The 21,141-nt window shown below is 39.4% G+C and overlaps 1 protein-coding gene across 1 annotated transcript in view; it reads left to right on the plus strand.

Moving 5' to 3' along the window:
- Window positions 1-21,141, plus strand: part of LAMA5 (laminin subunit alpha 5) — a gene marked incomplete at its 3' end in the record, with an annotated part of 206,832 nt that overhangs the window by 102,623 nt on the left and 83,068 nt on the right. The window contains exons 5-13 of the mRNA XM_042462442.1: window positions 219-389; window positions 2,135-2,232; window positions 14,421-14,536; window positions 15,909-16,027; window positions 17,723-17,813; window positions 18,395-18,529; window positions 19,334-19,396; window positions 19,560-19,700; window positions 20,827-20,964. Coding sequence (XP_042318376.1) covers window positions 219-389; window positions 2,135-2,232; window positions 14,421-14,536; window positions 15,909-16,027; window positions 17,723-17,813; window positions 18,395-18,529; window positions 19,334-19,396; window positions 19,560-19,700; window positions 20,827-20,964 — 1,072 coding nt within the window. The remainder of the gene's footprint in view (window positions 1-218; window positions 390-2,134; window positions 2,233-14,420; window positions 14,537-15,908; window positions 16,028-17,722; window positions 17,814-18,394; window positions 18,530-19,333; window positions 19,397-19,559; window positions 19,701-20,826; window positions 20,965-21,141) is intronic.

Here is a 21,141-nt window from a genome sequence, read left to right on the forward strand (position 1 = left end):
TATGACCTACCTACTCTCAGGAGGAATGAGATGCAGAAATATTTTATCTACTGTGAGTATATAAATTCTAGAAATAGAGTTGAAGTGAATACAGAAGGAGACTGAAAGTAGTTATAGAATGACATTGCTCATTTGCTTTGGGGAACCATTTCTCCAGAATGAGGAACATGGGACTTCTGCCCACTTGAAAAACCTGTATTCACTTTATTTTCCTGCAGATTGTAGTCTCTTTGGTGAATGGTCGTCCAGGAGCCATGAACTTCTCCTATTCACCTCTCCTGAGAAATTTCACCAAAGCCACTAACATTCGATTGCGTTTCCTGCGGACGAATACTTTACTTGGCCATTTAATGGGAAAGGCATTAAGAGATCCTACTGTAACCAGGAGGGTAAGATGCTTTTGTATTTCTCTTGACCAACAGTCTTATTACTTGTGTGGGAGCAGTAGTTTTTGGAAACAGCTGAGAAATGAATAAACGTATGTGACTACTTGTCTTGGAAAGATGCCATGCCTGCACTGCAAGCCAGGAAACCATGTATGACTTAAAGCCATTATAAATTCCTGATCAGGCCTATTGGGAGGTTATTTGTCACTCTTGTTATCTGGTTAGATTTACTAATGTTATTTTCCTTTTTAAAAGGTTATACTGTTCAAAAGTAGATCTCGAGAATTAAAGCAAAAAGAATGCATGCATAACCAGAGAAGACTAGAGAATCTGTTCTTGGATCTAAAATATACTGCAGAAATAATACAGTCTGAGACCGCTTTAACTGCCATGGCTTAATGCTAGAGAAGTCTGGGAACTGTAGTATTGTGGGACATTTAGTCTTCTCTGTCAGAGAACTCTGGTGCCACAATAAACTACAGTTCCCAGGATTGCATTATGGGTTGTGTATATCATGGGTTATGTAACATGATATGTACATTAGCATGTTTATATATTTAGAGTTTGCCTGTTATATAGCTGCACTAGAACTGTGATAATTTTATGTACACAATATAAGTATATGTTTATATTATTATATAAAGCTTATTCATCAGATAAAAAGGAAACCATGATTGTTTAAACATATGTGCTTGATTAGGGAGTATTCTAACATGCACAGTTTAAAAAAAATCCAAGTCACTGGCCAAGAGGTGAGCTTCTGATTCCAGTTCCAGTCAACAGCCATGAATTGATAGGACAATGAAAGGCATTTCCCCCTCTTCTCACATCATAAAAACATAAAAAGACACCTAATGCATCATACCACGGGTCTATATTATCCAGTTTGGTTTTGTCTGTCCCAGTTCCACTGCCAGTCAATTTCACTGAATGCCACCATGTCTCATTTGGAGAAACAGAAAGCCTTCTGTATGTCCACTTTCACCATAACATCTCTCATACCACTCTGTAGCCGTCCTTGACATTGTGCTTAGGATGGTGGAGAGGGATATCAATTAATGGGAACTTTGACTATGGTCCTGATCATGGGTACCTTCTGCCTAAATTCCGGTGAGAAGAGAGTCAAGATGGAGAAAGTGGTTTCCCTGATGAATGAATGACTGCAATATCATGGGATTTTCAAGCGGCATTTTCAGGGGAAAAGCAAGTGGGATGGGGTGTATTTTCCTAAAGTCTCTGTGTAGCAATTCCTAGATATCACTTTCTGTTATGCTAGCCTCTTCCCTTCCTCAGCACATGACATTTCTATAAAGTCATTCCCAAGTTGCATTGTGACAATACTGTTATGGCTGCAGATGCCAAGTCATTGTAAAGATCCAGTCTTAGCCCACACACTTAACCCTCTGCCAGTGCTGGCAGTTACCAAGCATAGCAAAACCCCTGTAGAAGATGCTTCCTTAAGAATAGTTTTTAGATTTCCCTTCACATGGTTTACTTTAGACTGTAGCTCCTGTCCTCCCCTGCTGAAATTGCTAGAGATGAAGGGAACATTGGAGTTGAAACATGAAAAATCTGGAGGGCACCTGATTGAGGAAGGCTGTCATTGCCAATGAGTCAAATATAAAGTTGAAACTATTTTGCTGGAATTAGTTGAATACTTGTGCCATGTTTTTATTCTGTTGTAAGTGGGAGAACTCCTAGGCATTTTCTGCAAAGCAATAAAGTGAAACCATTTTTTGGTCTTCTAGTATTACTATAGTATCAAAGATATTAGCATTGGAGGACGCTGTGTATGCCATGGTCATGCTGATGTCTGTGATGCCAAGGATCCTTCAGACCCTTATAGGTAAGAATCATCAATATAAATATAAATATAAATTAATTAATAATACAGTGGTGCCTCGGGTTACGAAATTAATTCGTAACGCGGCCGCTTTCGTAACCCGAAAAGCCTTCGTAAGCCGAATTGCCATAGGCGCTAATGGGGAAAAGCCGCGATTCCGTGCGAAAAAGCCGAAAAAAGCACCAAAAGTTTTTTCGTAACCCGAAAAAACATTCGTAACCCGAAACAATAATTCCCTATGGGATTTTTTCGTATCCCGAAAATTTCGTAACCTGGGTATTTCGTATCCCGAGGTACCACTGTACATAAAAATATTGAAAAATAGCAGGTATGGACAGATGGTATTTAAATTATTTTTAATAGCAGGTTTGCACTGTGTTGGGAGAAATGGATTTGGATTATAGTTTTCCACTGAAATTTGAACCATGGAAATGGTTGATCTGCCACTGAAATATGTTTTAAGCCAAATGACTTAAATCATGGATAATGTGGTCCTCCAGATCTTGGTAGACTACAGTTTCCAGCAGGCATAACCAGCATGTTGAGGAAGGCTAGGAACTGCAGTTCAACATCATCTGGAGAGCTGCACAATACTCAGCCTAACTTAAATAACAAGCAAGCCATGTGCTATCTAAAGGCCACTCAGAATGGTATATGTGTGTGTGTTTTGTCCTGTCAAGTTGCTTTCAACGACCCAAAGGTAATAATCATGGGTGGTAATCAATGAATTTTCATTGCAACATCAGAATTACTGTTGACCTTCCATGACAATAATACTTTTTTAGCCAAGTTAACATCTTGGGCAGATAAAGAATACCATATGCCAACTACAAATTAGGTTACTGTAATTCATTTTAGTGTTGCCTCCAATTCTGAAACTTAGGGAATTGGTTTCATTATGTGTAAAGACATTGATCCCAAGACAAGATACGATTTTTGCTCACTACCCAGAGCAAAAGTAGCTGTTTGCCACATGATTACTATCTTGATCTTGCTAAGTGTATATTCATTACATATTGTCCTCTATGGGTTGATCAGCTCTGCGTTCACATTTGAAAATTCTGTACCTTCAAGACATTCTGTATGCTCTTGAACAATTTTTTTCCTTTGCGAACATCTTCACTAGTACAATCTTCATTAGTAACATTTTTCTCCTCCTCCATCATCATCATCATCATCATCTTATTTATAACCTGCCTTTCTATCAAAGGTAGCTTTCATTGCTGTGGTCTTTCATTTGCATTTAACTTCTTCATGGAGGATAAAGATGATGTTTCATTTACCTGCTTCTTATTTTGTTTTCAAAACATTGATTCTTAGGCTTGAATCTTGAACACATATGCCTGGCAATAAGACTCATTGGACTTAGTAGGACTTAGTTCTAAGTAGAGATATCTAGGATTATGTTGTTATTGCCTAGAACCTGTTGCAAAGAGTGCCTGGATCTGTGCAATATTTTTCCTAGGGGAAAGATTAGAAAAGTTTTCACAAGAGCAACAGAGGGAAAAAATTCTGTAGCTATTTTTAACTCTCATAATGCCTCATCACAGAACCTTTAAAGCCTATGAGTAAGCTGAAACAAAGCCAAGACTTTCCTCCTGAAGGCACAGAAAAGCAACTGGGTTTCATTCCATGGCCCTTGACATGTCTGGATTTTTAGACACCCATATCTCTGATCCTTTAAATTTGCAGGAGATAACAAGAATGGAAAAGGTTGTCTTCTTCCATGTGTTTGGAAAATATGAGTGAGGGACTGATGTTGTTGGAGAGTCATCTGCTCTTTTAAGTGCTGATGACATATTCCCCCTGCTTGCTCCACTTCCCCCCAAAACAATAGGAGTTTTGCTCTCCTTTGCTCCTTATGTACACAGCTGTTTGATATCTGTTTAGGGTTTTCTTTTAATATCATGTTCCTAGATTGTGAAAAGCACAGCAGTTCATGACACGTTAGAAGCTGCAGCCATAACCTGTCAGAACACAGAACTGTTTAGTCATAGGTACCGCCAACTCATTTATTTGGTTTATAGCAGACTAAACATCATTTGGAGCAAAAAGAGATCGGAAGATTGGGTCATTCCCTCTCTCCTGTTTTGCAGTGTTTTAAAAAAAATATTCCCTTAGGTTAGGATTCTGAATAGAAGCTTGCTTTTTGTTAAATGCAACACTCCTTAAAGTCCAGTATTTCCATAGTAAGCCTCTCAAGTCAAGACAAATATGAGCTTCCCTGGTCTGTGAACCTTCATTGTTTGGCTGTTGGGGTGGAATCTTTCCTGATACTGGGAATGAGAGAGGATGCAGCTGTAATGTTTCCAATCTTTTAAATGGACGCCAGCTGTGATATTTCAGGTTACTCCTTTCTAGAGACCCGTCCGTCCCCTGTGTTAATCTCCACTCCTCACTAACCTTAAAACATCTAAGCACGTCATCTTGGTTAGTTTTATTGTTTATAATGGGAGGTTCTTCATTTTACCAAGGAGGGCTTTTATAAAATGAATCAATTAAATCAAACAGTAATATGTGTGATAGGCCACAAAATGGAAAAATATGGTTCCCCCTTCCTTTTCCTTGCTCAAGGACATATTTTAAAATTTTCCATTGAAAACATTGAAAACTTGAGGGGGGAGGGGAACATGATGAATTTTTTTTCTTTTGGAGCTGGTGAAATGCTTTTTCAAGATACAGTTTTATTCATTCAAAATACTAGGAGTAGAAAGATTGGGATGCAACACAGTCCACAGAGTTGGAGACTAATCATTCCTATCCATACACTGTATGTATACACAAATACAGGTATTTCAACCCTTCCCCCCAAAAAACCCATATCCCAAGCATTTTGAATGGAGACAGAACCTGTATATACAACTCCGTGTTTCTTAAATTTGATTTATCCAAGCTCATTAACCAAAACTCCAAAGACTGTATTGATGTCAATATAATTCATTTACTCTTTATGTATATTGACTGCCTAAAAGACAGTATGGTTTAGTTGTAATAATTTTAGGAAAAATAGAAAGAGATTATCAACGCTTGTGGAAAAAACGTATAAGGAGTTTGTACCAGACGCTCTGCTAGTGTGTCAGTTTCAGGACTGTCTGTGGATCCTCCAAGAACAGGTCTGGGCCTGTTCAGTTGTTTGTCTGAAAAAGATAATGGAACTGAGGAATCTCATACTGCAACTTCAGCCTTTTGAAGCATTTCCCTTAGTAGCAGCTACCTTGAGGAATGTCCCTAAGTGGAACAGTTAAAGAACTAGATGCCTGTTTTAGTGCACTGTATATATATTTCATCACAGAAATATGTATATACTGTAACATGCTGGTTGGCAATTCATTACACAGATTGCTTGACATATGAAGTGCTGTATAGACTGAGTAGTAATGATGGGTATATTAGAGGTTTTGACTATCTCTACCAGCAGAATAAACAAAAAGTGTATCTGTTTCTGAATGGTTACACTTGTAGGCAGGGCTCTGTGTTAAATTAGGGTTGGTTTTTTTTAACCTTCAGCCTGTGAAGGTAAGAAGGGCATAGAGATTCATCATGGGTGCACTGCAAGTTGACTTATACCAAACTAAACTATTTGCCCATCTAGGTCTATACTGCCTACTCCAAATTGCTATTGCCCTCCAAGATCTCAGCCGCAGAAATGTATTTTATCTCAGCTACTGCCACCTCGTCCTTTTAATTTGATGTGCCAGGGCCTAATAATGGGGCCTTATGCTAGCAAAATATGATTTGCTACTGAACCTTGGTCCTTCCAATCCATTACCTTTTAAAGGTAACATAGAATGTAATGGAAGTCAAGGAGTCATGCCATATCATTACTAAGCAGACTAGTGTGCCTCCTTAGCTTTAAAAAATGTCACAAGCCGCTTTTGTTTTTTAACGTTTTCAGAACACTATTCAACAACTGAGTCAAAAGGTTTACTCTAGCTGGGACTAACTGAAAGAATTCCAGCCTGCATTTCAAGTTGTTGTTTTTTTTAAAAAAATAGTTTTAAATTTCCTGTTAAATACAGTAGGACTTACTTCAGAATAAGCATGCATGACACTGCACAGTGCTCGAAGCAGGTAGGACCCCCTAGCTAGTTGTTCCTCACTCCTTAAGAGTCAGTGATGTGGCTGTAAATTTTGAAGTGCAGGAACTCACTGACACCTCCCATAGTCATCCCTCATAGCCAATCCCAAAGATAAGCCATGCCTCATATGGTATATATCAGTGATGGTGAACCTTTTAGAGGCCGAGTGCCCAAACTGCAACCCAAAACCCACTTATTTATTGCAAAGTGCCATGTCCCTCTAGCTTTCTAGTAACAAACTCTGGCAAACTCTGTGCTGGGACGATGGCACATGTGCCCACAGAGAGGACTCTGAGTGCCACCTCTGGCACGTGTGCCATAGGTTCGCCATCACTGGTATATATCTTGCTTTTCTGTTATTTATACTCCATCAATTACCCTGGCAGTCCAGTAGATAATATTGATTCTGTTCAGGAAAATTGTGCCTAGTGCTATATCCCTCCTCCTGTATACCACAGCTAGGGGAAGAAGTCACCTGTTGAATTTATGTTTGATTATCCTGCTTGAAGGATGCTATGTAAATGGGTGAAGGCTGTGCATACATGCAACTGATATGCTAGAAAACTTGTTTATCTTTTGCTAAAGCAACAGATGTTTGTGTTCTGAATAGTGCAGTGCAGTTCCTAAAAGCACATTACTTATTTTCAACATTTGAAGTTAGATTTTGCAGAGTGCATGTCCCCTGGGTCTCAGTCTTTTTCCTATTTCAGCATAGGAAAACACCAGTTCTTTTTTTCATGTTCCATTAGCCATGATGGAAAGCCATTACAGCATGACCTTTGCATCCTATCTGGAATTTCCAGAAGCATCTGGTTTGGTGCTGTTGGAAACAGGATGCTGTCCTGTGGCCTAATCCAGTGAAACAATCCATATGATCTTTTAATCGTAGTAGGTGGGGCATGTGCAGAGTGTGGGCCCCCCATGGCTATTTTTCATTGGCTTCTGAATTCCGAGATGCTCTAGACCAACCTTTTTCAGGCAAAGAGAGAGAGAGTGAAATACTTCTCCTGGAAGCTGCCAAGCGAATGGGGTGCCCTTTTAAATAAGTTGCCCTTTCTCCCTTGCATGGATTGCTCAATGTCAAGAAGTCAGAAAATAGAAAGTTGCCACATCTTCACTAGTTGTCCACCCCGATACTGTATTAGGTTAAGTGGTGTTTTTCTTTGATGCAGGTCCCCGGTTAACAGTTCATTTCTATCAACATTTCTTGGTCCAGTTCCTGCCCATACATATTCTGCAGTCTCTCTTCAACTGAGCTGCAGGCTGCTATTGCAAAGACCCACCCTCTGCAAACACCTCCTTTTCTCCATGATCTCACACAACACTCCTTGTCTAAGGGCATGTGCTGACTGAACTATCTCTTGATCCTTGTCTAGTGCATTCTTATTAATAGCATGTAAGCATGTTCCTGCAGATACTCATTAATGTCTACACATTTGCAAAATTTCTGCAAGTTTGTAAGATTTCTGTATTGCAAGTTGATGAAAAGAAAAATGTAGAAGATAATGAATTAGGGCCAGCATGGTGTAGTGAATCATAGGACTAGGACTCTGGAGATCAAGGTTCGATTCTCACTGGACCATGGAAACCCATTGGGTGATCTTGGGTGAGTCACAATCTCTGAGAACCCCAAAAATCTTGTGGTAAGTTCACCTTAAGGTCACCATAAGTCAGAAATGACTTGAAGGCACACGGCAACAATAGTGAATTCACACGGTACACTAATCCTTTCAAAACGTGTGTTTTGCTTTCAGTCAGTGGCTCGCTCCTAGCCTCATTGTCAGCAGGTCACTTCCATGTCAGTGGAATAGTGAATTCATTTCCTGTTTTATACTAATCTTTAAAAAGTGCTGAACCCTACCCTGAAATAGGTTTCCACCTGGGTAGCTTTAAGGTTCAGGCTAAAACCCAGAGCAAAGTCATAATTCCATTGTTACAGGGGCCACCAGCTACTACTGCATGTGCCGTTTTTCTCTTACAATCAACAGAAACCTGGAGAGTTTCTCATAAACCAGTGCACAGCTCTTTCTAAATTAAGAAAAGCTGTCAATGATTTATCAGAGCCAGAGAAGAGGATAACATGAGTTGCTTACACAGAACAAATGTACATAGTGCCCCATTTTTTATTGTGGTGATCATGACAATGACTTTGGCTTGTCTGTCTGTTGAAGTCACATCAACCTTATCCTGGCTTGCAGAATGAAATAACATGGACAGGGGCTTGAATCTATGTTGTTGGTAACTACATAAATCATTGAGTGACTCCAAGGCTGAATGTTAAGCTGATGGGCAGCTTCACTTCCTCTTTCCCATTTTCTAATCTTCACTTTCTTCATCTTCTTTCATCCTCCCACATGCTTTTCTTAGGTTGCTCATATGATTGAGGAATTGCAAGCATTGTGACACAGCTGTATGTGTGCGTGCCTTCAAGTCACCTGTTGACTTATGGCAACCCCATGAATTTCACAGGGTTTTCTTTTGCAAGGAAAACTCTGTCTCAGAAGTCTCCCATCCGAGTACTAACCAGGGTTTACCCTGCTTAGCTTCCATGATCAGGTAGGATTTGTTCCCTTTAGGTCGTTTAGGCCCTTTATGACAATATATCCATATATTTGTTCTTGTGTGCCTTGAAGTCATTTTTGACCCAAAGGTGAGCTTTTCATGCAATGGAAAGAAAACTGCTTTTCAAGCATCTAAGGAGCTAACATGGTGTATTGGTTTGCATATTGGACTAAGACACTGGGAGACCAGGGTTTGAATCAACAACAACAAGGGGCTTCTATGCATTAGATACTTTCTTCAGGTGACCAGCTGTCTGTCTCTCTTCTGTACCTTTTCATAGAACCTTGCCTGTTATTAGTACAACACACTGACTGTGTTTCTTGAACTAATGGCATTGCAGCATAGCTTGAGTGAGATATCGTAATCATTTGACAGAGATGAGTCCATTATGAGGACGTTACCTTTTATGCTCAGTTTTTACAATGGCCAAAATGCTTTATTTTCAGTATATTAGGCTTTAGAAAAATGCACTAACCATGTTAGTGACAGCTGACTTGGGAACATTTATGAGTGGTAGTATGCAATTGTCTAAGCCCGCCAAATAAATAAATACATTCCCAATTAGGGATAGTTGCTTGATGAGAAGAGTTTCATTTTCAGAAATATATCCTGGTTAAAGCAACACTGAGGATTACCTTCCTAGCGGAGTAGGTCAGAAATCTGGTGTCTGTAAAGGTCCAGTGCTGGAGTGCTGAAAAGATTACTCAGTTTCTACAAACAATGGCATGAGGTCCGTCTTAAACATAAATCCATAGTTCTCTCTAACCCATTCTCTGGCTCTTTTCTTTGCAGACCCAGGTGTTCATTGAAAAGATATAGGTGTGGATCTAAAGCAGATTGTATACCACACCTCCCTGTCTATTTCTGATTTAAAAAACAAAACAAAACCCAAAAATGTAGCTATTTTTAATCCCCATGTTTTCAAAGAGAGCAAGTCGGGCGTGTGCCATAGGAGGGAGCGGCATGCCTGGAGGGGGACATGAGTAATTGCACAGATAAAAGTTGGAACATAACAATTATTATCCATCAGTCTGACTCAACAAGCAACATTTTTGTAGGGTGGGTACACTGGTACAGTGCAGTGCACGTTTTAGGCATGATGTCACCTTTCCTAATAAAATAGCAGCAAGGACAGGATACTGATTCTTGTTGGGCAGATAAAACTAGAGGAAAGACTTGAAATTTCTTGTGCAAATCTCCATTAAAATAACTGGGATTTGTCCAGTGACACATATGTTTTGTGCTGCTTCTGTTCTTTTTCATGAGGCTTGCAGAGGAGGAATTTTTGGCAGATTATGGTTGATAAGTTTTACAGAACAAATTGTCAAACACTGTTAAGTGTAGAAGTGAAGTGCAAGGCTATAGTGGTTTCTTTTTGTAAAAAAGGGAAGTCCAAAATGTTTGACAAAGAAGTCATAAAAGGAACAGAATTCTCTAGAGCTATCCCAGAGACAGCCAGTACTTCCATGACAATTATGGTGTAGAAGTATACCAGTACTCTTCATGTTTTCACTAAAACAAATTACTGTATATACAGCTGAATTATGTGCACTTTATTTTACTTTTTCTTGGCATGTTTGCTCACAGTTGTTTCAGACAGGAGCCCAGCAATTATGTTTCCAGAGACACAGTATTCAGAACCTAGCCCTCTCCAATCCCTTTCAGTGTAGAATCCATCAAAATTTCTCCCATAAGAATTAAGCATGTATGTTTAACATTAAATGCCTAGTGATGAAGCAGGGATTCTAGCCTTCATTAAATGTAGATTGTACTATTCTTTTCTCTATAGCAGGAGAAAAGTGTGATTCACAATCTCAGATGAAAAAGGAGTTGTTGTAGTTGTCCTCATAATTAAAAAGTGATAAATATGGAATAAATTACCAGGAACCGATGATATTCCAATAGAATTGCTACAGTCAAGGCAGACAGAATCAACTCTATTATTATTATTATTATTATTATTATTATTATTATTATTATTAGTGAAAACTTAAATATGATAGCAAATATGGAACACAAAATGGTGGCCAACAGACTGGAGAAGATCAATATACATCCCGATCCACAGAAAAGAAGACACACATGACTGCAGCAACAATAGGACCATAACATTGATTTTCCATGCAAGCAAAATTATGCTCAAAATTCTGCAGCACAGACTCCAATAATATATGGAAAGAGAAGTTCCAGAGGTGCAAGTGGGATTCCAAAAAGGAAGAGGCACTAGGGACCACATTGTAAACATACGATGGTTAATGGAGTGCACCAATGAATTCCAGAATGCAATCAGCATGTGGTTTATAGACTATAGCAAAGCCTTTTACTGCATAGATCACAAAAAGCCCTTGCCTCTAAAATCAGAAGATATTTCAGATGTTTTACATTGTACAAATGTAAGACATGGGAATGCCACTACATTTGATAGTCCTGATGCAAATCTGTACTTAGGACAAGAGGCTACTGTTAGAATTGAATATGGAGAAACCGAATTGGTTCCCAATTGGCAAAGGGATCGGGCAAGGATGCATTCTATCACCCTACCTGTTCAACTTGTACACATATAATATCATATGAAGAGCAGGCTTAGATTCAGAAGAAGGAGGAGTAAAGATAGGAGAAAACATCAACGCCCTAAGATATGCAGAAAACATCTTAGACTTGGAATAATAATTACTAAGGAAGATCAAGGAAGAAAGTGCAAGGGCAGGCTTACTGCTGAATATGAAGAAAACAAAAATAATAACCATGGAGGATATATATAAATGCAACCTAGATCATGAAGGAATTGATATAGTTAAAAACTTCCCATACCTTGGATCAAACATTGATCAGAATGGAGACCACAGTCAGGAAATCAGAAGATTGGGAATGGTGAGGGCAGCTATAAAGGAGCTAGACAAGATCATAAAGAATAAAGATATGCAACTGAACACTAAAGACAGAATAGTCTAAGCCATTGTATTTCCCATCACTATGTACATATGCGAAAGGTGAACAATGAGGAAAGAAAATATGAGGAAAATCGACTCATTTGAGATGCAGTGCTAGAGAAGAGTGTTGAGAATACAGTGGGCAGCCAAAAAGACAAACAAGTGGGTCCTTGAGCAGATAAAGCCAGAAATCTTCCTGGAAGCCAAGATGATAAAATTGAGGGTGTTGTATTTTGGCCACATCATGAGATGGCACAACTCATTAGTAAAGCAATAATGCTATGAAAGGTAGAGGAAAGTAGAAAGAAAGGAAAATAGCACACCAAATGGACAGACTCATCAGAGAGGACACAGGCATCAATTTGCAGGGCCTAAGCAGAGATAGGGATGCTTGGAGATGTCCCATTCACAGGGTCACAATGGATTGGGGCTGACCTGAGGGCAGTTAATAACGACAAATAAGATCCATAAGGACAAAAGGTCTGGAAACCATGCCTTAGCAGCTTGGTCAGGGAGCCAGGTATGTTTAGCTAAGGGAAGAGGTGATATGATAGCCATGTTTAAATATTTGAAAGGATATTAAATTGAGGATGGAACAAACTTGTTTTCTATTGCTCCAGAGACTAGGGGTTCATCTACACTGTAGAAATAATGCATTTTGTCATCACTTTAAGTGCTGTAGTAACATCCTGTGGAATCCTGGGATTTGTAGTTTTACAGGAGCTTTATTCTTCTCTGCCAGAGAGCTCTGGGGCCTTCCAAAACTACAAATCTCAGGATTCTGTAGGATGTGGGCATGGCAGTTAAAGTGGTCCTAAGACATGGAACAATCTGTATCTACCCAAAGGTCCATGTAATTCACTTTCCGCTCCCCAGGACTTTAAACTTGTGAAAAACACCACTTTCCAAATGGGCAGATTAGTATCAACACTTTCCTTAACTATCTCTTAGGTACTGGAATTTCAGGAAATTTATAATAGGAGAATAAACACACAGCTTCATATCTTCTGTGTTATTTATGAATCAAGCAATTTAAACATTTCTACACTCTTTGGGGAAGATCATTACACCATATAGACATCTCTCTTCCTAGGTACATTGGGTCTGTGGACATTATATAGTCTTGTTGTTCTTACATGCTTTCAAATCAACTCTGACTTAGGACAACCCTGTGATAGGGCATTCTTGGCAAGATTTATTTATTTAGGGTGCTACTTGCTCAAGATCACCAAGTGGGTTTCCATAGCTAAGCAGGGATTCAAATCCTGATCTTCCAGAGTCCTAGTACAACACTTAAATCACTACACCGTGCTGGCTCTATTAACATAGTCTTAAGCATATTCTTATATCCTTAGCATTACTCAACCTTAGACACTGTTGAGGAAACCATGCTTCTCAAGCAGATGTTTACATACATTACATTAATTCAGCCTAGCTCAGATTACAGAGAGTAAATTCTACATATGACTGTCATTCTATCAAACATTCTAACTAAAGTGATCTTTGGTCTTGTCTCACCTATTCTAATGAATGCAGCCAGCCAGCCAGCCTGCCAGCCAGCCAGCCTCTTCTTCTGGCATGATCTCAAAGATTGGCCTCTTCAGCACTGTACTCATAAGTGAAGGCCCTGCTGTGCTGCAGCCAGCTTTCTTTTATATTCATTTACCTCCTTTCATCCACTCAGATGTTGTGATTTTCATTCTCTAAGAGAAGCACTATTGTCTCATCTGATATGCTTCCCAGGATATCTTCTGACTGCTTCAAGCAATCAAAGATGAGTTATAGTACGCTTTAACGGTGTTCTTCATCACTGCTGGGAATGAACAGCACTATCTCTTATTCTGCCTATCTGCCATCAAGCATGACCAACGTATTCCTATGGAGATTAACAATACAATGTTCAGCACTTCTTGGATGGCAGATGCAGTGTGGGACATTTCACTATCATGTTATCATCCACCATGATATCAACATTGCTTGGTTATTTCTGACTGCTGAGTAGTCCTCTTTGTTACTTTTGTTCTTCTTTTTTTTCTTATTTTCATGTTTAAAATCTTGACCATCATCTCGTGTGTGTGTGTGTGTGTGTGTGTGTGTGTGTGTGTAACTGGATGATACCATTTCTTTGCCCTCCTGATTATATGGTGGCCCTACAATTGTATGAGAGGAAATTTGTTGCGGCTGTAGTTTTGGGAAGAACAAAGAAAACTTGTCAGAAGCATGCATGCATCCATATAAGGGGCAGTGAGAATCTTTATAGATTCATAGAGTTGGAAGAGACCACTAGGGCCATCCAGTCCAACCCCCTGCCATGCAGGAAATCTCAATCAAAGCATCCCCGATAGATGGCCATCCAGTCTCTGCTTAAAGACCTCTCAGGAGGGAGGCTCCACTACACTCTGAGGGAGTTTGTTCCACTGTCGAACAGCCCTTACTGTCAGGAAGTTCCTCCTAATGTTGAGGTGAAATCTCTTTTCCTGGAGCTTGCATCCATCTTTACTGAGATATATTTTGAAAGGACTCCTGAACTAGTTTCCCTGCACCCACCCCTTTCCCTGAGTTTGATCATTCCTCAGTCTACTCCTGGGTTGACTTGACTCATGTATTTTTTACCCACCAGGCTACAATGTGACTGTCAGCACAACACTTGTGGAGGGTCATGCGATCATTGCTGCCCAGGTTTCAACCAATTACCTTGGAAACCTGCCACTACTGACAGTGCCAATGAATGTGAACGTAAGTTTTATATCAAAAAATAGAACTGGTTTGATTCTTGCCTCTGCTATCCTTTTTCAATTATTCATGCCACATGAAGATGCAGGACAAAAGTGAATGTTTCTGATTTTCCTGATGTCCATGTTGTTCTGTGTTTCACACTCATGCAGGATTCAAAGAAAACAGACTTGACAGTTATCCATCACTTGCTTTTTCTAGAAGTGAAGGAACAGTTCCAAGCATACATTTAAAGCTTAACAAGTTGCTAACTACTAGTGGGATATCCGGTTCACTCAGAAAATTTGTTGTGAGAGCTTAGAAAAATTACTTTTGGGTTTTTGGCTACAACTCATAATCCCCCAGCCAGCATTGGTGGTGGTTCCCAAAAATAATTAATAGTAATTTATAGTATTATAATAGTTGAGGACTTAGAGAAAAGTTTATCTTTAGGTTTGCTAAATAGCTAGTTTTCACAATCAAGAGAAATAAACAATAGGGAGCCAAAACACTCTGCAGAAATAATCCAGTTTGAGACGGCTTCAACTGCCTTGGCTCAATGCTAGGGAATTCTGGATACTAGTTTTGTGAGACATTTAGCCTTCTCTGTCAGAGAGCTCTGATGTCACAACACACTACAGTTCCAAGAATTCCCTAATACTGAACCAGGGCATTAAAGCGGTCTCGAACTGGATTATTTCTGCAGAGTGTTTTGGCCCAGGGTTTCCGAAGGACCTATGTTTGGATTCAGTGCGACTGGGACTCTATTCTCAACAAAGAGTTTTACATCTCTGTTTCTACATTCAATAGGATGTGTAACTACAGGGATAATCAAAATATTCAGTTTCATCTTAAAGACTGAAGTCTTGGAAAGATGGACTGATTAATCAGTATTTTTGAATTGCCCAATTGTGAGCCTTCTTCAGTACAGAATTATTCTAGCAGACTTTTCAGAAGACAAATTGTGGTTTAAAATTTTATGATATTCCAGGACATTTCTATCCTATTTTCATCTTTTAAATATTCAAAAAAAGATAATAAGTATGTTGGATTATGAATATTACAAATCAATTCATGTGAAAACATAATAAATATTACTTACAAAAAATGAAGAAATCCCAAAGAAGATTATAAATACAATATATACAACTAAAAGGATACCGATAATAGAACAGTCACAGCAGTAACAACTGTAAATACAATTCATTAAGTATCAATGTAACTGGTACTTCAGTAATTGGCCACATCATTGAAAGTATCTTGTCCACATCCTCAGGCAGCATAAACTGAAACTGATTCCTTAAAATTGCATTTGGCATCACATGCTATGGTGAAAGGGAGAATACATAAATTGGAGTCTGTACCAGTTTTAGCTCACTCATGCTTATATTTCCAGCCTGTAATTGCAATGGGCATGCCTTTGACTGCTATTATGATCCAGAGGTTGACCACCAAAAAGCCAGCAAAAACCGTAATGGCCAGTTTGAAGGAGGAGGTGTTTGCATTGACTGTCAGGTAAGACTTAGTGGATATGCCACAAACAAAGAGCCCCTGTGTTTCGTTAGGTTATTGCCAATGTACATTTATTCATTGTCACTAGTGAAAAACGTAAGAGACTTTAAAAGAAAATATGTGAGCTTCTTTGAAATAGCACACTTAACACTTTGTGGTTTGCTGTCAAATTGTGATGACTCCTCCTGTCCCAGTGCTATGGCATCAAAAAAGGCTACCTTCTAGATGCTCTCACGGATCCTGTGCAAATCTTTATTTTTCCAGTCCCACACTGGACACCACTACAGACACTCAAGCATTCCAATAACCTTTACGTACTATTCTCAGACGTGCAAATATACAAGACAAAAATAATGTATTAAACAGGAGATCAAAATAAAGTTTAAGATTACTTACTGAACACATCTAAATCCTATCTGACCCTAACTAAGTAATCCTCACTTATATTCCTATCTTTAATATTCCTATCTCACTCTCTCTCTCTGAGTCTATCACACACATTTGTCTTTATAAAAATCCCATCAAACATTCAGCCAGCAACCTGTCCCCCTGTCCATACTCTTACTACTTCCCAGCACATCCTTACTTATTATATATACTATACATGATATGCATGACCACATTTTATTTTAATTTCTCTAGTAAACAGAAAAATATCATAATTTTTTTGCAAAAGTCCATAACACCACACACAACTGCTCTGAAAGTCCAGCACTTTGTCAAACTAAAATGTGGCCTCCAGCCTCAGTCAACTTCACACATGGTCTAAGGCAGAGAGTGGGCAATTGTGATAGGTTTGAGGCCAGTTTTCTGCCCTGGGAATCCTTTGGGAATCTGAGGGACTGCCAACAAAATCCGCACATGGGGGGGGGGGAATCCCCCAACGTGGCTTTAAGCCCACTTCTCTTTTCAAAACACTGGTGTTTTAGGTTGAGCAGAGCAGGGCACCCCTGAAACCTATTTCAAAGGTGAATTGCTGCTCCCAGATGCTTCAAGGGGAGGTAATTCACTCCCACATTTTTAGGGTTGGAAAAAAAATGACAGAATCTGAAGGGATCAATGAATACAAAAACAATTTTATGCCCTCACTTTGCCCATCTCTAGTTTATGGTGTCACACAAATTTATACAAACTTTTAAGAAGGAACAAGGTGGAACTAATTCCCTAATATATACCCAGTTCTAATTGATTTGGCACAATCAGAGCTGTTTCAAACTTAAAAGCACAGTCTTGCATGGCTCTGTCTTGACAGTAAGGCACATTGAGATCTGTGGGATTTAATCTCAAGTGAGAGCCAGCATGGTGTTTTAATTCCTGTCCAGCCATGGAAATTCACTGGGTGACCTTGGGCAAGCCACACTCTCTCAGCCTCAAAGGAAGGCAAAGGCAAACCCTCTCTGAACAAATTCTGTCAAGAAAGCTCCATGATAGGTTTGCTTTAGGATCATCGTAAGGCAGAAACAAATTGAAGGGCCACAATAACAAACTGGGAATAGTTCTTAATACCCTTTTTAATTTTATGTTCTTCTCAGTCTCAGTCAGGTCTGGGCAAATTGTTCACTGCAATGTCCAGAACACCTCACTATTTTCTATGGTGGCAAAAGAAGTTTCAGTGTAGCAATATCTGGAAGGTTACATTTTGGACTAAACTGTGATGCCTCAAATGAATGAATGCTAACAGACAAATTATTTCTGCAGCACCACACAGCAGGCATCAACTGTGAAAGGTGCAGCCCAGGATATTATAAATCTCCAGATCATCCAATAGATTCACCCTACATTTGCTATCGTGAGTATATTCTCTCATATATAGCCAGGACCTAAAGTTCAGTGCAAAATATGCTGTATACTGGGATGCATTTCAGCTTTGCCTTCCCTCTCAATTGACTCCACCCTCCAAAATTGGAGGTCCCTCATAAGGCATGGAGGTTCCACTGGAAAAAACCCAACTCCTGTCTCTTCAGAAGTGATTCGTGTCTGAGGCTTCTGGATCTAAACTGATAGTGTCTGGCATCGCATCTTACATAGGAATGGTGGTGGGATTTTGGTTTTTCTAAATCTGTATTGAGATAACTATGTCAGTACTGACGGTGGACAACACTGTTTTAGACCTGGGAGAACAATTTTTTTACGGGGGGGGGGGGGTTGTAGCTTCCCTTTTGCCAGGTTTCTAGACAGCTACATCCTCATTTATACACCTCCCCCTTCATTTTCTTTTTTAAAATACCCCCAAATGCCCATTGGGGGACTGTAAAGGTTATTGGTGGCTGTAAAAATGCAGTTTGTGGGCCTGCCTTGCCCATTGCCATTTTAGGCAGTGTATACCCTGAGTTGTCCCAGGCCATGCATACAAATGATCCTTCCTTCTAGGTTGCAATTGTGACTCAGAGATCACAGATGGCACCTGTGAAGACTTCACTGGCCGCTGTTACTGCAAACCAAATTATACAGGGGAGCACTGTGATGCTTGTGCGGATGGCTATGTGGATTTCCCACATTGTTATCGTAAGTATTACTAACATTGGCATGAGGAATTTTAAATGCTTTTAAACTGGTTTTAATTCAGTATTGCTTTTAAAACATGGTTTATTTAGCTGCTTTTAAATTTTTTTTATTATTACGATTGGATTAAACTGAAGTCTAACTTAATCTGTATTGTAAAGCCCCTTAGGCCACATATTGAGAGAAGTGTGGAATATAAATTAAGTGAATAAATGGGATTTTTGAAAGTTTAGTATAGGGCCTGCACAGACAGGCCAAAATAAAGCTGCTTCAGGTCACTTTGGAAGTGTGCTGTTTAAATGAAACATGCATCCTAAGAGGCCGGAAGCTGAACTAAAGCCACAATCCAGTCCTAAGGACTGGAGCGCAGCTTTAGCGCAGCTTTTGGCCTCTTAAGATGCATGCTTCATTTAAACAGCATACCTCCAAAGTGACCCAAAGCAGCCTTATTTTGGCCTGTCTGTTTGGGCCCATAGTTAGTTCTTATAAGCCTAGGTTTCAGCCCCTCCCATGTTGGTGGTAGAGCATATTCAGGTGCTTCTCTTGTTCCTCTTTTGTGGATTATTGTAAGTAGCTTTGGATAGAAGCCAGCTCTTCAGATCCTTCAACTCATGCTAAATATTTTCATAGAACTGGAATGAGAAGATGGAATTTAGAAGCTTGATTCTTCATTTGGAGCAAAAGTGATGCCATGGTCTCCAGAAAGTTCTATTTATAGAGAGAGGAATTTGATTTATGCTGGTGCTGTCTGATTATTTTTTTCTTGACCATAAAATTAATGTTTGTATTGTCTTTCCTATCATTTAGCAGAGTCAGATTTCTCTAACAATGGTAAAGGAGCACAAGAACTCCCAGCTGGCCAGATAATAAGTAAGCTTTTGGCTTTATTTTTCCCTTTTGAAATAATATGCATCCTGTTATTCTAGTTTATTTTTGCAATAATTACAATGGTACTCCACTGGAAAGCAGGATTTTCTTGTGCCGTGTGTACCATCAACCTCTCTTCTCCTCTCTTCTCCCCCATTTTTTTCAGACTGTGACTGCTATGTTGCTGGAACAAAAGGGAATGCTTGCCGGAAAGATGCTCAAACTGGTTTATGTTTGTGTAATCCCAACTTCCAAGGGACCCAGTGTGATCAGTGCGTCCCAGGATATTATGGACCAAATTGCCAGGGTAAGTAAATGAAACCAAAGGGATAGCTGGCTTTATTTTCTCTCTCCTAATGGGTATTCCTGATAAAAGATGGGTGGGCTACTGTGACCTTTACCTTTCTTACAGCTGAAAAGAGCTAATATACCTTTGAAGGGATAGGGCATTTCACCCTATATCTTCCCTCACACTGTCTTAGGAGTTTATCACATGAAGGAGATTGGGAGTTTATTCTCGTGAATATCCCGGAAAAATTATGTGATTATGCATAACAATTTCACACATCGCTCAAAACCCACCATTAAAGTAGTCACAACGAAGCATTAATGTGCACCTTTTTATTTTCGGGATTTTAGCAACAGTGCATTTCCAGTATCACTTTATTTGCACAATTGCATGTGATAATTACTTGCCATTTCCACTTAATTTGCAGAATGCTTTAAATGCACTTTAATCTCTCTTTAATGTTGAAATCAGCCCCAGTGTGATAAACTCCTTAGTTCCCAGGAAGGGCTCCCCACCCTCACCCCAGCAAGTCCCATCCCCTAAAGGAAGATTCAGTGGGACTTTGTCACAAGTTGATTCAGGTTTTCAGTTTTAATTTAGAATGTAAATGTATGTAATAATAGTAATTATTATTATTATCATTATTTCTTACATGCCTGTGGAGTCAGACAACAGTAGATTAACAAATACACAACATCAACTAAAAACACAGCATCAGTTAATAACAAACATCAATAAAAATAACAAGTAAGACACATATTAAATCAATCCACATTTAAAAATTCATCATTTGAAGTGCATAATTTAAAAATCACTGGATAGATCTGCCAGATGAGAGTTCAGTGCTGTTTTAAATTTGGAAGCCATGTTCAACTGTCAACTCTCTTTTGGCAGGTCTTTCCACCTTCTAGGAGCAGCTGCAGAAAAATTCCTCTGGGTGACAGTTGCCAACTTAAGGCTGGCTGACTGGAGTAAATGTCCCCCAGAGGACCTGAGTGTACAGGGCCCATTATACAGGTGGAGTCAATGCTGTAGATAACCTGGATGGTGTTAATAAGTGGGACTGGTTCATAAAGTATTAAAGGGACACGTAAAAAAACAATGCCAAGTGTTGAATGTCCTTCCCCCTTTTCCCACTGCATAGCTTGTCAGTGTTCTGGTCCTGGCTTTTACGAAGGTACATGTGACAACGAGACTGGGCAATGTCTGTGTCGAACTGGATTTGAAGGCTACGCATGTGATCAGTGTGCTCCTGGCTACTTCAATTACCCATTGTGCCAACGTAAGTTCTTAGATACAGGGGAATAATTGCTGTAACATGTGGCATAACATGTGTCCTACACATATTTGGTTTTTTTGTAGAAATGCCTCTGTTTTGTCAACTCTGTTTCTAGACCTCATAGTTAGAAAAGGAAATTTGGATATGTGCAGGCAATCTACATTGAAGACCACAGTGGAC

This window comes from Sceloporus undulatus, chromosome 4 (genome assembly GCF_019175285.1).
Source record: "Sceloporus undulatus isolate JIND9_A2432 ecotype Alabama chromosome 4, SceUnd_v1.1, whole genome shotgun sequence".
Taxonomy (NCBI): domain Eukaryota; kingdom Metazoa; phylum Chordata; class Lepidosauria; order Squamata; family Phrynosomatidae; genus Sceloporus; species Sceloporus undulatus.